The following is a 12,533-nucleotide window of genomic DNA, read 5'->3' as shown; positions in this document are numbered from 1 at the left end:
CATTTTTTTTATTTATTAAGCAACAAAGGAGTTTACTGCAATTACCAAATAGATAATCATGTGTTAACTGGCTTTCAGCAATGTGAGCAACTTTTAAAGATTATTACATTTCTAACCGTGTATTTAAAATGGAAATGTTGAGTAGTTAATACATAGTAATATATTAATGAGCCAATGAATTGTGTTCATTTTTTTGTTTGGTGATACCTTGTTGAAATATCCAAATGCTGCGTTATTGTTTTTCATGCATGTCGAGGTCAGATTAATTTGACCCCTCTTTTTGTAAGTGACCGGGAACAAGGAAAAAGACAGCATAACATGCTTTATTACTTATTGAATATTTGAGGAAGTCTTTCCCAGCAGTTCACTTCTCTTCCTAACTTAGAATTTAGTTTACTGCAACACTTATTTCATAATTTTATTGAGAACCTGCAGTTTACAAAAACACGATAATGGGTTGTCAACCAATCAATAAAGTGCAGCGAAAACCTATAAAGATGTTAACTGTCTTTCAACAACGATTATTTCAAACTAAGATATTTTGTGTAGTGCATAGACAATGGACATATCAATAGTAGTTAATACATAGGAATATACTACTGTATATGAAATTATAAATATTGTTCACAAAAACAGAAATCTAAAAAGTTAGCAGTATAAAACCTCTCAAATAAACCATTTCATAGACAGGGCACAATTTCCAATGGATGTATTAGAACACCACTGAATATTGTCTTTGGTTTATTTTACTACAAGCACACATTAAATTATAAAGGTAAAAGTGACAATCCGTTAATAATTATGGTAAAAGCAAAGTGACCCTAAAAATATAATTGTTGTACAGAATATCTGCATTGATTTACATACAGTAGCTGTTTCAGAAGTTAGATTGTGCATTTGGCCTTGTAAACTGGTTCTCCAGACTCCAAAGAACTTAACATCTCACTGTACGTGTTGTAGGCACATTAAAGGGTAAGCATTATCCAACATACTGAGATGAATCCTCTAGAAGTAGGCAAAATGTGATAAAAAGTAACCATGTCATAGACTCATAAATTAATCAGTGGTGCTCATCAGCTATTATAAAATAGTTAACAGTGTTTTGTACCTTCTGAAAGTATTCAGACCCCTTGACTTTTTCCACATTTTGTTACGTTACAGCCTTGTTCTAAACTTGACTAAATGTCTCCCTCCCTCCTCAATCTACACATAATACCCTATAATGATAAAGGAAAAACAGGTAAAATGGTAAAATGACTAAAATGTAAGAAATGCATTTTATTTTTTAAATGGAAATGTAACATTTACATAAGTATTCAGACTCTTTACTCAGTATTTTGTTGAACCACCTTTGGCAGCAATTACAGCCTCGAGTCTTCTTGGCACACTTGTATTTGATGAGTTTCTCCCATTCTTCTCTGCAGATCCTCTCAAGCTCTGTCAGGTTGGATGGGGAGCGTCGCTGCACAGCTATTTTCAGGTTCCTCCAGAGATGTTTGATCGGGTTCAAGTCCGGGCTCTGGCTGGGCCACTCAAGGACATTCAGAGAGTTGTCCTGGCTGTGTGCTTAGAGTCGTTGTCCTGTTGGAAGGTGAACCTTCACCCCAGTCTGAGGTACTGAGCGCTCTGGAGCAGGTTTTCATCAAGGATCTCTCTGTACTTTGCTTTGTTCATCTTTGCCTTGATCCTGACTACTCTCCCACTCCCTGCCACTGAAAGACATCCCCACAGCATGATTCTGCCACCACCATGCTTCACTGTAGGGATGGTGCCAGGTTTCTTCCAGAAGTGACGCTTGGCATTCAGGCCAAAGAGTTCAATCTTAGTTTCATCAGACCAGATAATCTTGTTTTTCATGATCCGAGAGTCTATGTGCCTTTGGCAAACTCTAAGCAGGCTGTCATGTGCCTTTTTCTGAGGAATGGCTTCCGTCTGGCCCCTCTACCATAAAGGCCTGATTGATAGAGTGCTGCAGAGATGGTTGTCCTTCTGGAAGATTCTCCTATTTCCACAGAGGAACTCTAGAGCTCTGTCAGAGTGAGCATCGTGTTCTTGGTCACCTCCCTGACCAAGGCCCTTCTCCCCGATTGCTCATTTTGGCCGGTCAGCCAACTTCTTCCATTTAAGAATGATGGCCAGTGTGATCTTGGGGACCTTCAAGGCTGCAGACATTTTTTGGTACCCTTCCCCAGATCTGTGTCTCGACACAATCCTGTCTCGGAGCTGTACAGACAATTCCTTCGACCTCACGGCTTGGTTTTTGCTCTGACATGCACTGTCAACTGTGGGACCTTATATAGACGGGTGTGTGCCTTTCCAAATCCAAATTTACCACATGTGGACTCCAATCAAGTTGTAGAAACATCAAGGTTGATCAATGGAAACAGGATGCATCTGAGCTCAATTTCAAGTCTTTTAGCAAAGGGTCTGAATACATATGTAAATAAGGTGTTTATTTTTTATAAATTAGCAAACATTTCTTAACCTGTTTGCACTTTGTCATTATGGGGTATTGTGTGTAGATTGCTGAGGATTATTATATATTTTTTAATTTAACCCATTTTAGAATAAGGCTGTAACATAACAAAATGTGGAAAAAGTAAAGGGGTCTGAATACTTTCCGAAGGCACTGTGTCTGTCACTTGCAGTGAAATCATCTTCAGTAAAAACAGACCGGTCCAATGCCCATTTGAGTGCATTTCCTAACTTCAAACATTGGTCAGAACCAGAGAGTTGTTACAAAATTTAGAAATGGTTGCTTATCCGTCCTGCGTAACCGTAGCCACTTCCTTTTCATGACGGCACTTTACTGCTTGTCCGATGTAAACACTGGAGAGCGAGAGAGAGAGACATTAAAGTACCCGGGTTAGCTAGTCTCATACCCTTTAAAGATACATTTTTTAGAAAGCAACTTACCGTAAATCTATCAGGCAATGTTTTTTAGAACCTAATTCAAACAGTCCCATTTATTTATTTTAGGCATGTCCTAAGAAACATAAGACTAATAAAATGTATTTTCGAAATAATAGAATGGCATATTTAGAGTTTAATTATGTTACTGGTCTGGGTAGCCTATAGGCTACATGGCTGTGCCATGCACATGAACTCTATAGTCAATCCGACGTCTGCATTGGCTGTACAGCATTTACGGTGATACAGCCTCTGCAGAAGTCAGCGCATTCACGCTTCGCAGAGCTGGTGTGAAGGAAGTTGTCAAGGAAGTTAGTAAGTTTGTTTTATTCAGGACCTCCCGCCCCCACCTACAGTCAATGCGGAGCTATACGGAGTCCTCCGCATTGTTAAAACATTTGGGAAGAGCATGGTAATCCGGTATGAGCTCAATTTGGCCTCTGCAAGGCTACGGGGGCTCTGCAGTTGCATCACACCCTCCGTACAGAGCCTCCGGATTGCATCACTGGAGCAAGCATAAATTGACGTTAGTGGTTCCTCCTTTAAAAGTTGCAATATTCTATGGCACATTATTTAAGTGTGAACCACTGTTACCATTAATGCTAGTTAGTGCTAGTGCCATCTTTGAGAAGCATTTGATAGACTTCAATAATGGCTGTACTAGGGAATGCGGGCACGAGGGAGATCGGGGTTCAACTCCCCGACGGGGAGGAAGGAGTAGGCTGTCCTTGTAAATAAAAATGTGTTCTTAACTGATTCCATACGAGTTATTTCATAGTTGTGATGTCTTCCCTATTATTCTACAATGTAGAAAATAGTAAAAATAAAGAAAAACCCTTGAATGAGTAGGTGTGTCCAAACTTTTGACTGGTACTTGATTAATATTATGGTGTTTCTATTACAAGAAAAACAACAACAAAAAAACTCTGGGTTTCTGTTAGGATGGAAAGGATAATATGGCACTGTACAATGTGACAGTCAGGAGTACAGTCCTGGGCTATTTATCTAAAGAATCCCAGTGTCGTGCAGGCAGGGCACGCGGGAGACCGGGGTTCAATTCCCCGATGGGGAGGAAGGAGTAGGCTGTCCTTGTAAATAAGAATTTGTTCTTAACTGACTTGCCTAGTTAAATAAAAAGGTTACACTAAGAGCATAACATTTCTACACCCTAATGTTCTAATTCTAGTCTAACAATACCCAAAAGGAGATTAAGTTAAAATAAAAATCTCTGATTTATCAAGACCAGTCCCCATGCTTTTCTCAGAGCAGCGCGAAATGGTGCTAAAATAGTTGTAGGCTTTTGCTTCAAATCCTATTGCTTCTAACTTCAATATGCTCTTTAAATAAATAAGACCTACACCACTTTTAACAGCACATTAGTCAACACTAGTGAGACTCATGTCACCTACAGTATATCGAAATATATGATGTAATTATTGGCGGAGAGTCACATATAGAGGATTGGAGGATTCTGAATTAAATTCAAAAGCCGACTCAGTCTCCCGGTGGCGGCCGGCACGGGTATCGAACCTGCATCTGTAGCAATGTATTTTGCACTGCGGGAGCCCCCATCCACAAAGTATCAAAATACAGAGAAGTGTTGGTAAAAGTATATTGTCCTGCTAATAGTATATTGTCAGTATTATAATACTGTACATGGTGTCCAGGTAAGGTAATCAAAACATTTCTTTATTAAATGACTATCAGAAAGAATGTTGGTACTTATTTATTTATTTTAATCCAAAGCCATGATTGAGTGAGTGACTCAGCTTTATGTAGGTGCCAGCTATATGACTGTTTCATCAACTTGATAATATATAATGATATGAGGTTATTACGTTTTCAAAAAAACAAAAGGAGAGCGATTGTAAATCTGAATAAAGTCCAAAATAATATTTGTTAAGGCTAAAACATTTATGTTTTTAGAGGGAAAGAAACGCTGGGCCAATTGTGCACCGCCCATAAAGGCCAAAATATAGCCCTGCTAATAGCCATAATGGCACTGTACAACGCGACCGTGTGTTTGAAAGAGTATTTTCCAGTAAGCAACAATGTTTGCCTTCATTAGACAACTTTGTTCCAATATTTCTGTAATATTTATTCCCATAGTAATTCGTTATGGATCCATAACTAAATAAACATACACATTGAGTAATTATTATTTTATTAATGAAAGCATAAAGATGTTGATGAAAAAACACTACTGTTTTGATTTAAATGTAACAGTCAGAGTACTTAAGCATCGAATACATTGCATGTACGGGGATGTTAACACACAGTAGCTGGGCTATAAAGAGTCTATTGTCCTGCTAATCAGGCTACAAGTGGGATTAATTTTATTAATATTATGGTGTTTCTATTCCAAGGAAAACGAAAAACCCTCTGGGTTTCCGTTGGGATGGAACGGAAAATATGGAGCTGTACAACGTGACAGTCGGGAGTACAGTACTGGGCTATTTAGCTAAAATCCAGTGTCCTGCGGGCACGTTGGAGACCAGGGTTCAATTCCCCGACGGGGAGGAAGGAGTAGGCTGTCCTTGTAAATAAGAATTTGTTCTTAACTGACTTGCCTAGTTAAAATAAAGGTTACACTAAGAGCATAACATTTCAACACCCTAATTTTCTAATTCTAGTCTAACCAATACCCAAACAGAGATTCAGTGAAAATAAAAGTCTCATTGATTTATTAAGACCAGTCCCAATGCTTGTCTCAGAGCAGCGCAAAACTGTGCTAAAATAGTTGTAGGCTATTGCTTCAAATCCTATTGCCTCTAACTTCAATACGCTCTTTAAATAAGACCTACACAACTTTTAACAGCACATTACTCAACACTAGTGGAGACTCATGTCGCCTACGGTAGGCCTACAGTATGACGTGACTCTCCGCTAATAATTACATATAGAGGGTTGGAGGATATTTCTAATATTTATTCCCATAGGAATTCGTTATGGATCCATAACTAAAACGTCAGCATTTTGAAAGAGTATTTTCATCATTTTATTAATGAAAGCATAAAGATGCCATTATTAGTTACAATGTTTTAGTTTGAACGTGCAGACTGGCACTAAGAACAGAACAGCGGGAACGTTTCCCTAGTCAGCCCAATTATTAGTGCAATGCCCCTTAAAGTGTTGCCAGTGTGGCAGGGTGGGAATGTGATGAAAGAAATTATAGATGAATGAAATCATTCTCTACTATTATTCTGACATTTCACATTCTTAAAATAAAGTGGTGATCCTAACTGACCTAAGACAGGGAATTTTTACTAGGATTAAATGTCAGGAATTGTGAAAAACTGAGTTTAAATGTATTTGGCAAAGGTGTATGTAAACTTCCGACTTCAACTGTAGTTGAAGGTCTGTTTCATGATTTCAGTCAGAAGTTCTTGGAATGACTGTTTTACTGTGCCCATAACAAAAATGTGTTAATACAAATGCTCCTTCAATGTGTCAAAACATTTTTTGGAATGTTTGTGTCGTCTATGAGCCATGTTCTAGTCTAGCCTGAGTACATTGACTCCTGGTAAACATACAGTGGAACAGGTGAAGGAAAAATACAGGCAGTAATCTACTCACTCCTCTCCCTCAGGCCCTGGCCGAAGCTGCGCGCCAATCGGAAGAGAGACCAGAAAAGCACGCCTTTGATCAGCACTGAGATCCCCGCTCCAGTCACAGCAGCGGCCTCCAGTGTATACGTCGTGTCCTGCCCCCAGTGTACACTGATCTGAAATCAGAAGACCACATGAAGTCCATCTCAGAGCAACCATTCACCATACTTTCCCTAAAGATCTGATTTGAGATCAGTTCAACCACTGGCTTTCACAGCTCACCCTGTACATCAGGTACACGAAGTAGGCCACCTCCGGCACATTCAGAAGGACAAAGACCCAAACCAGCGGCTTGGCTTCTTTTAAAACCTGGAACAAAGGACAGATAAACCTGTTTTACATGATGTATGCGCTTCATAGGTGCTTACAGGCTAAAAAAAAAATCCACCATCCTTCATTCAATTGAGTTCATATACTTTATGCGTGTAGTATTTCATTGTGATTTATGTTCTATTCTTTACATCCTGTTTATGCACTTGTGCAGTGCACACTAATTATTAAATTGCATATTTTATTCTCTTGATACTTGTTACTCACTGCGATAGCCCCCATGGCTGCGGTAAGGCAGGCCCAGACCACTCCAAAGCCCAGGATGATGCTGTTCGTGAAGGACATGGTTGTACCTGATGTCATAATCAGTATGCAAAGGCACAGCTGACAGAGAAACAGAAAAACCAGCCACAGATTATACCAACTATAAATCTAGTACAGCTCCATCCCAAAGACCCTGATGTATGAATGGCCCTGATATAAAGGACCACCTTTAGAGCACCTTAAATTAAATTTCGGACAAAAAGGCAAACTCTGCTACATCATTCATTGAATCAAATGGCTCATTCATAACAAAACCCACTGATATTGTCAACTACTTTGATTATCTTTTTCATTTGTAAGATTAGCAAACTTAGGCATGACATGCAAACCAGATATTCTGAACCAACACATCAATGCATAACTGACCAAATTATGAAAGACAAGCATTATAATTTTGAATTCTGTAAAGTTAGTGAGGGCGAGGAGAAACAAATTGTCTATCAACAATGACAAGCCCTTGGGTCTGACAACTTGGATGGAAAATGATGGAGGATGATAGTGGAGTATATTGCCACCTCTTCAATCTAGGTCTACAGGAAAGTGTGAGCCCTCAGACCTGGACGGAAGCAAAAGTCATTCCACTACCCAAGAACAGCAAGGCACCCTTTACTGGCTCAAACAGCTGACCAATCAACCGGTTGCGAACCCTTAGTAAACATTCTGATTTTTTTGTTGTTGACCAGATACAATGCCATTTCACAGTAAACAAATTAACAACTGATTTTCAGTAAGCTTATAGGGAAGGGCACTCAACATGTACAGCATTTACACAAATGACTGATGATTGGCTGAAAGAAATTGATAATAAGATTGTTGGAGCTGTTTTGTTAGACTTCAGTGCAGCTTTGGACATTATCGATCATAATCTGCTGTTGGAAAAACTTTTTGTTATGACTTTACATCCCCTTCTAGATTGTGATCGAAGATTCTGTCTAACAGAAAACAGAGGGTGTTTTTTTAATGGAAGCCTCTCCAACAATCAATGTAGAGTCGGGCATTCCCCAGGGTAGCTGTTTAGGCCCTTTACTGTTTTCAATCTTTCCTACTGACCTGGCACTGAGTAAAGCCTGTGTGTCTATGTATGCTGATGACTCAACGTTATGCATGTCAGCTACCACAGCAAGTAAAATCACTGCAACACTTAACAAAGACCTGCAGTCGGTTTTAGAATGGGTGACAAGTAATAAGCTAGTCCTAAATATTTCTAAAATTAAAAGCAATATATCCGGGACAAATCATTCACTAAAATCTAAACTAAATTGCGTAATGAAGAATGTGGAAATTTAGCAAGTTGAGCAGACTAAACTGCTTGGTGTAACCCTGGATTGTAAACTGTCATGGTCAAAACATACTGCTGTAACGGTAGCTAAGATAGGGAGGAAGCACTGCTGTGCTTTCTTGACATTGCTCTCAACAAAACAAGTCTTACAGGCTCGAGTTGTTGCACCTGAACTACTGCCCAGTCATATCGTCAAGCGCCACAAAGAGGGACAAAGGCAAATTACAGTTGGCCCAGCACAAAGCAGCATGGCCAGCCCTTAAATGTACACAGACAGCTAACATCAATGACATGCATGTCAAATCACTCCTGGCTCGAAGTAGAGGAGAGTGACCGCATCACTACTTGTCTTTGTGAGAGGTATTTACATGTTGAAAGCAGCGAGCTGTCTGTTTAAACTACTAGCACACAGCTCAGACACCCATGCATACCCCACCAGAGGTCTCTTCACAGTGCCCAAGTCCAGAACAGACTCTGGAAAACGCACAGTACTACACAGAGCCATGACTAAATGGAACTCTATTCCACATCAAGTAACATGCAAGCAGTAAAATCAGGTTTAAAAACCATAAAACTACACCTTGGACTGTAACAACACACACACGCACTCACTCTACACACACGCTTGTATGGTGATATTAGAAATGTATTGTAGATATGTACTGGTGTAATTATGTTATATGTACTGTTATATTTTAGCCTTAATTTGTTTGGACCCCAGGAATAGGAGCAGCTGCCTTGGCAGCAGCTAATAGGGATCCTTATAAATACAAAAAAATACCCTGAAGGCAGTCATACATATCTGCACCAAAGATGCTCAATGTCAAGGCAACACAACGTGTTAGAATGACGCCATCTGTCGGAAGAAAATATTTGTTGTGTGTCAGTCATGTATTATGACACGTGGAATGTGGCGGTACCTGGGCCTGTAGGTCAAAGGTGACCATGGAGAAGCACAGGTTGATCAGGAAGTACTGCTCCTGGAAGCTCTCCAGAGCTCCGCCCACCCGGAAGGCCATCATGTTGGGCCTTTGGATGAGCAGAGTGGCGCACAGGACATGGACCACGCCCACACACAGGATGCACACAAACCGCACCTACCACACAAGCACACACACTGATTCACTACTGCAGCTACTCAAACAGCACCTGTGACATAAGCACATGCACAATCATGTCTGGTCACAATTGAGCCGTGCTCCGTTGGGAGAATATGTTTTTAAACGGGGAGGTAGTACCTGAACTTGTCCAATGAGAACACAGATTGTTGTTTTCTGTTGCAAAACACTGCTACGGTATACCGTACTGAACATGACCCTGGATTAGACATAGGAGTTGGTTTAATTTTGTTGGTCCACATGCAGCGTACCAGAAGCAGGTCCTTTCTATCCTGGAAAGGGAGCACCATGAAGTTGACCACAGAGCGCATCATGACCACCAACACACTGAGGACAAACACTATCAACTCCTGCCTGTTCTCCTGCAGGATGCCCCTGGTGATGTAGTATATGCAGAACACTGGAGAAACATAAAGAAGACCGTGTGTGATACAGTATTGGTGTAGGCGGCATAATCCGGATTTAACCATAGAACACAATGCTGACATGGGGTGATCAGAATTGGGGATTACATTTCTTTTCTCTGAACTTTTCATAATGTGTTCATGTCTAGACACAGTAAGGAGTTGGCACTCTGTTGATTACATCATTAGTTAACAATCTGTTGCTATTGCCACTAACGTAAGACATGCCACTTACAAATTCCAACCAGTTGGATGAGAGATACAGTGAAGTCGTCCTCATAGCTGTACGTTGCCATGCTCTGCCTGTAGATGTTTGTCAGTGTGAGGGCCAATAGTGCCAGTAGAGAGGCGATGGTGAAGCAGAAGTAAAGCTTCACCAAGCATGACAGCTCTGACCAAGGCTTTATCTGTGGGGAGGAGAAAGCCAAGCATATAACCTTTCTTTACACACAGACACCTAGGGCCATATTCAATCAAAACGGGTGCAAATTTCTGAGTAAGACAAAGGAACATTCTTCTTATGCTGTGAACATGTAGCCTATTCTTATTCATATGATAAGAGAAACATGTTTACAGAGTTGAGTGACACAAAAAGGAACTTTTCTACAGTGCAGGAAGAATGTTGAACTGAATAGGACTCTGGTTCCCAATTCAAGCAACAGCTAGAACAGATAATGTGACAATGTCTATAAGTATAAGGAGAACAATTGGGATGTATACTGACTGGGCCACATGGCGTTGGGATCAGTTCCTGGTGCCTTGGTCTCAGGTTTGGGGATGGGAGATCTGAGCCCTCCCATGGCTGATTGCTCAACAGTGGACTGAAATAGAAATATATGTGGATATTAGTTACCGTGCAAGATGGTAATAGGTTCAAATGTATATTGAATGGCTGATAAACGCATGATAATTTGTCATATTCATTGATCCATGATGAGATATTGGTAACTGCCAAAATAAAGGAAACCAACATAAAAGTGTCTTAATAGGGTGTTGGGCCATCACGAGCCAGAACAGCTTCAATACACCTTGGCATAGATTATATTTTCTATTTTTAAAACGTATTTAACTAGTCAAGTCAGTTAAGAACAAATTCTTATGACGGCCTACCGGGGAACAGTAGATTAACTGCCTTATTCTGGGGCAGAACGAGAGATTTTTACCTTGTCAGCTCGGGGATTCGATCCAGCAACCTTTCGGTTACTCCCCCAACACTCTAACCACTAGGCTACCTGCCACCCCTCAAGTGTCTGGAACTCTATTTGAGGGATGCGACACCATTATTCCATGAGAAATTCCATTATTTTGAGTTTTTCTGATTGTGGTGGAAAATGCTGTTTCAGGCACCACTTCAGAATGTGTTCAATTGGGTTGAGATCTGGTGACAGACAGCCAAGGCATAGGGTTTAAGAGATATGGTTTGGAAAACATACCTACATGTAGTGATGGGATATGCCACTGTACTCTAAATTGTACCTTTATCCACACTGATACATAGAGAAAATTGAAATACTGCTAGTTTTTCCAGAAAACTGCCCTTTTGTCAGGACACACGTTTCACGCCACTTCAATACAAAGTGATTTTCGTAGCAGGTTAGAAGAGCATTTTCACTAACCCTTTTCCTAACCTGCTACGAAAAGGTCACTTCGCTATCGAAGTCAGATTAAAAGAGCTACCGCAGCCATTTTGGAATGGCAGTATCAGCACCTTTGTTGTTCAATGCAACGTGTTATTCCATAATGGCTGCTATTGCTACTGCTAGCTAGCATGAGGACGAAAAGGTCAGTTTTCCGGGAAAACTAGCAGTATTTCAATCTTCTCGATGGAGCTGTGTGGACAAAGGTCAAATTTGGAGTACAGTGGCATATCCCATCCCTGCAGTGAGGTACGTATTCTGACCTATATATTGCACCTGCTCCAAGTGTCTTATGCCGCTATCAAGTCATGTCTGAAACTTGAGACCTCCGATTTCAATTAACTTAAGTTGTTTGTGTGTAGACCTTCCCATTGGTTGATTCTGATACTTCATAAGTGGGAAACTCGGGATCTGACTCTAACCCTCTAGGTTAGCGAAACGGAAATGCCCAAGTTTCTGACATGGCATTAATGTAACCATGACTGAGTTCCGACCCCAGTTCAGCTCAGTGTAAACAAGCGTAACGGTAGGGTCGGTATCTTCTGGCAATGGACACACCAAACGAAAGAATGTTGGAAACGGAATTCGAATCACATCCTGTCACTAAACTAACACTACATCGATGATTGTAATTATGTTAATAAGTCGCGCTCATAAACTCACCGTATCTCTTCCATTTTTAAGTGAAACAGTAACTAGATAATCGTGTTCTTGATGTTTCTACATCTCAGCAAGCAGGCCCACATTGGCTGCTACCCTCAAACGTATTCACGCCACATATGTTTGGAGTTTTAATGGCGGTGTGCAAACCATAACGCCACAGTTCCGCTTACAAATTTATATGTCTGACGTCTTTCTGAGGTGTATTCAGCATGCATAACATGCACGTACTTGTTTGAAAATGGGTCCAGTCAATATCATAACAATAGTCAATCGTGAATGTTTTAGAACAGGGATGGTGCTGAACACTGTACGATGATTTG

At 40.4% G+C, this 12,533-nt stretch overlaps 1 protein-coding gene across 2 annotated transcripts; it reads right to left on the bottom strand.

Annotated features, from left to right (window-relative positions):
- Positions 1 to 307: 307 nt before the first annotated feature.
- On the bottom strand, positions 308 to 12,401 carry LOC106572000 (uncharacterized). 2 transcript variants are annotated; one of them, XM_014145680.3, is made up of 9 exons: positions 12,214 to 12,401; positions 10,638 to 10,734; positions 10,149 to 10,320; positions 9,761 to 9,909; positions 9,312 to 9,488; positions 7,056 to 7,172; positions 6,741 to 6,827; positions 6,487 to 6,634; positions 308 to 2,829 (listed from the first exon to the last, which is right to left on the bottom strand). In XM_014145680.3, the coding sequence occupies exons 1-9, from the start codon at positions 12,225 to 12,227 to the stop codon at positions 2,807 to 2,809; spliced, it is 984 nt and encodes a 327-aa protein (XP_014001155.1). In that variant the 5' UTR covers positions 12,228 to 12,401; the 3' UTR covers positions 308 to 2,806. The 2 variants fall into 2 exon arrangements, with proteins under 2 accessions (XP_014001155.1, XP_014001156.1); XM_014145681.3 differs by lacking the exon at positions 9,312 to 9,488.
- Between the last annotated feature and the right edge of the window lie 132 nt (positions 12,402 to 12,533).

The sequence above is a fragment of the Salmo salar genome, chromosome 15, assembly GCF_965601325.2.
Source record: "Salmo salar chromosome 15, fSalSal1, whole genome shotgun sequence".
NCBI classification, from domain to species: domain Eukaryota; kingdom Metazoa; phylum Chordata; class Actinopteri; order Salmoniformes; family Salmonidae; genus Salmo; species Salmo salar.
The sequence above is the reverse complement of the archived record's forward strand: the minus strand, read 5'-3'. Positions and strand labels throughout refer to the sequence as shown.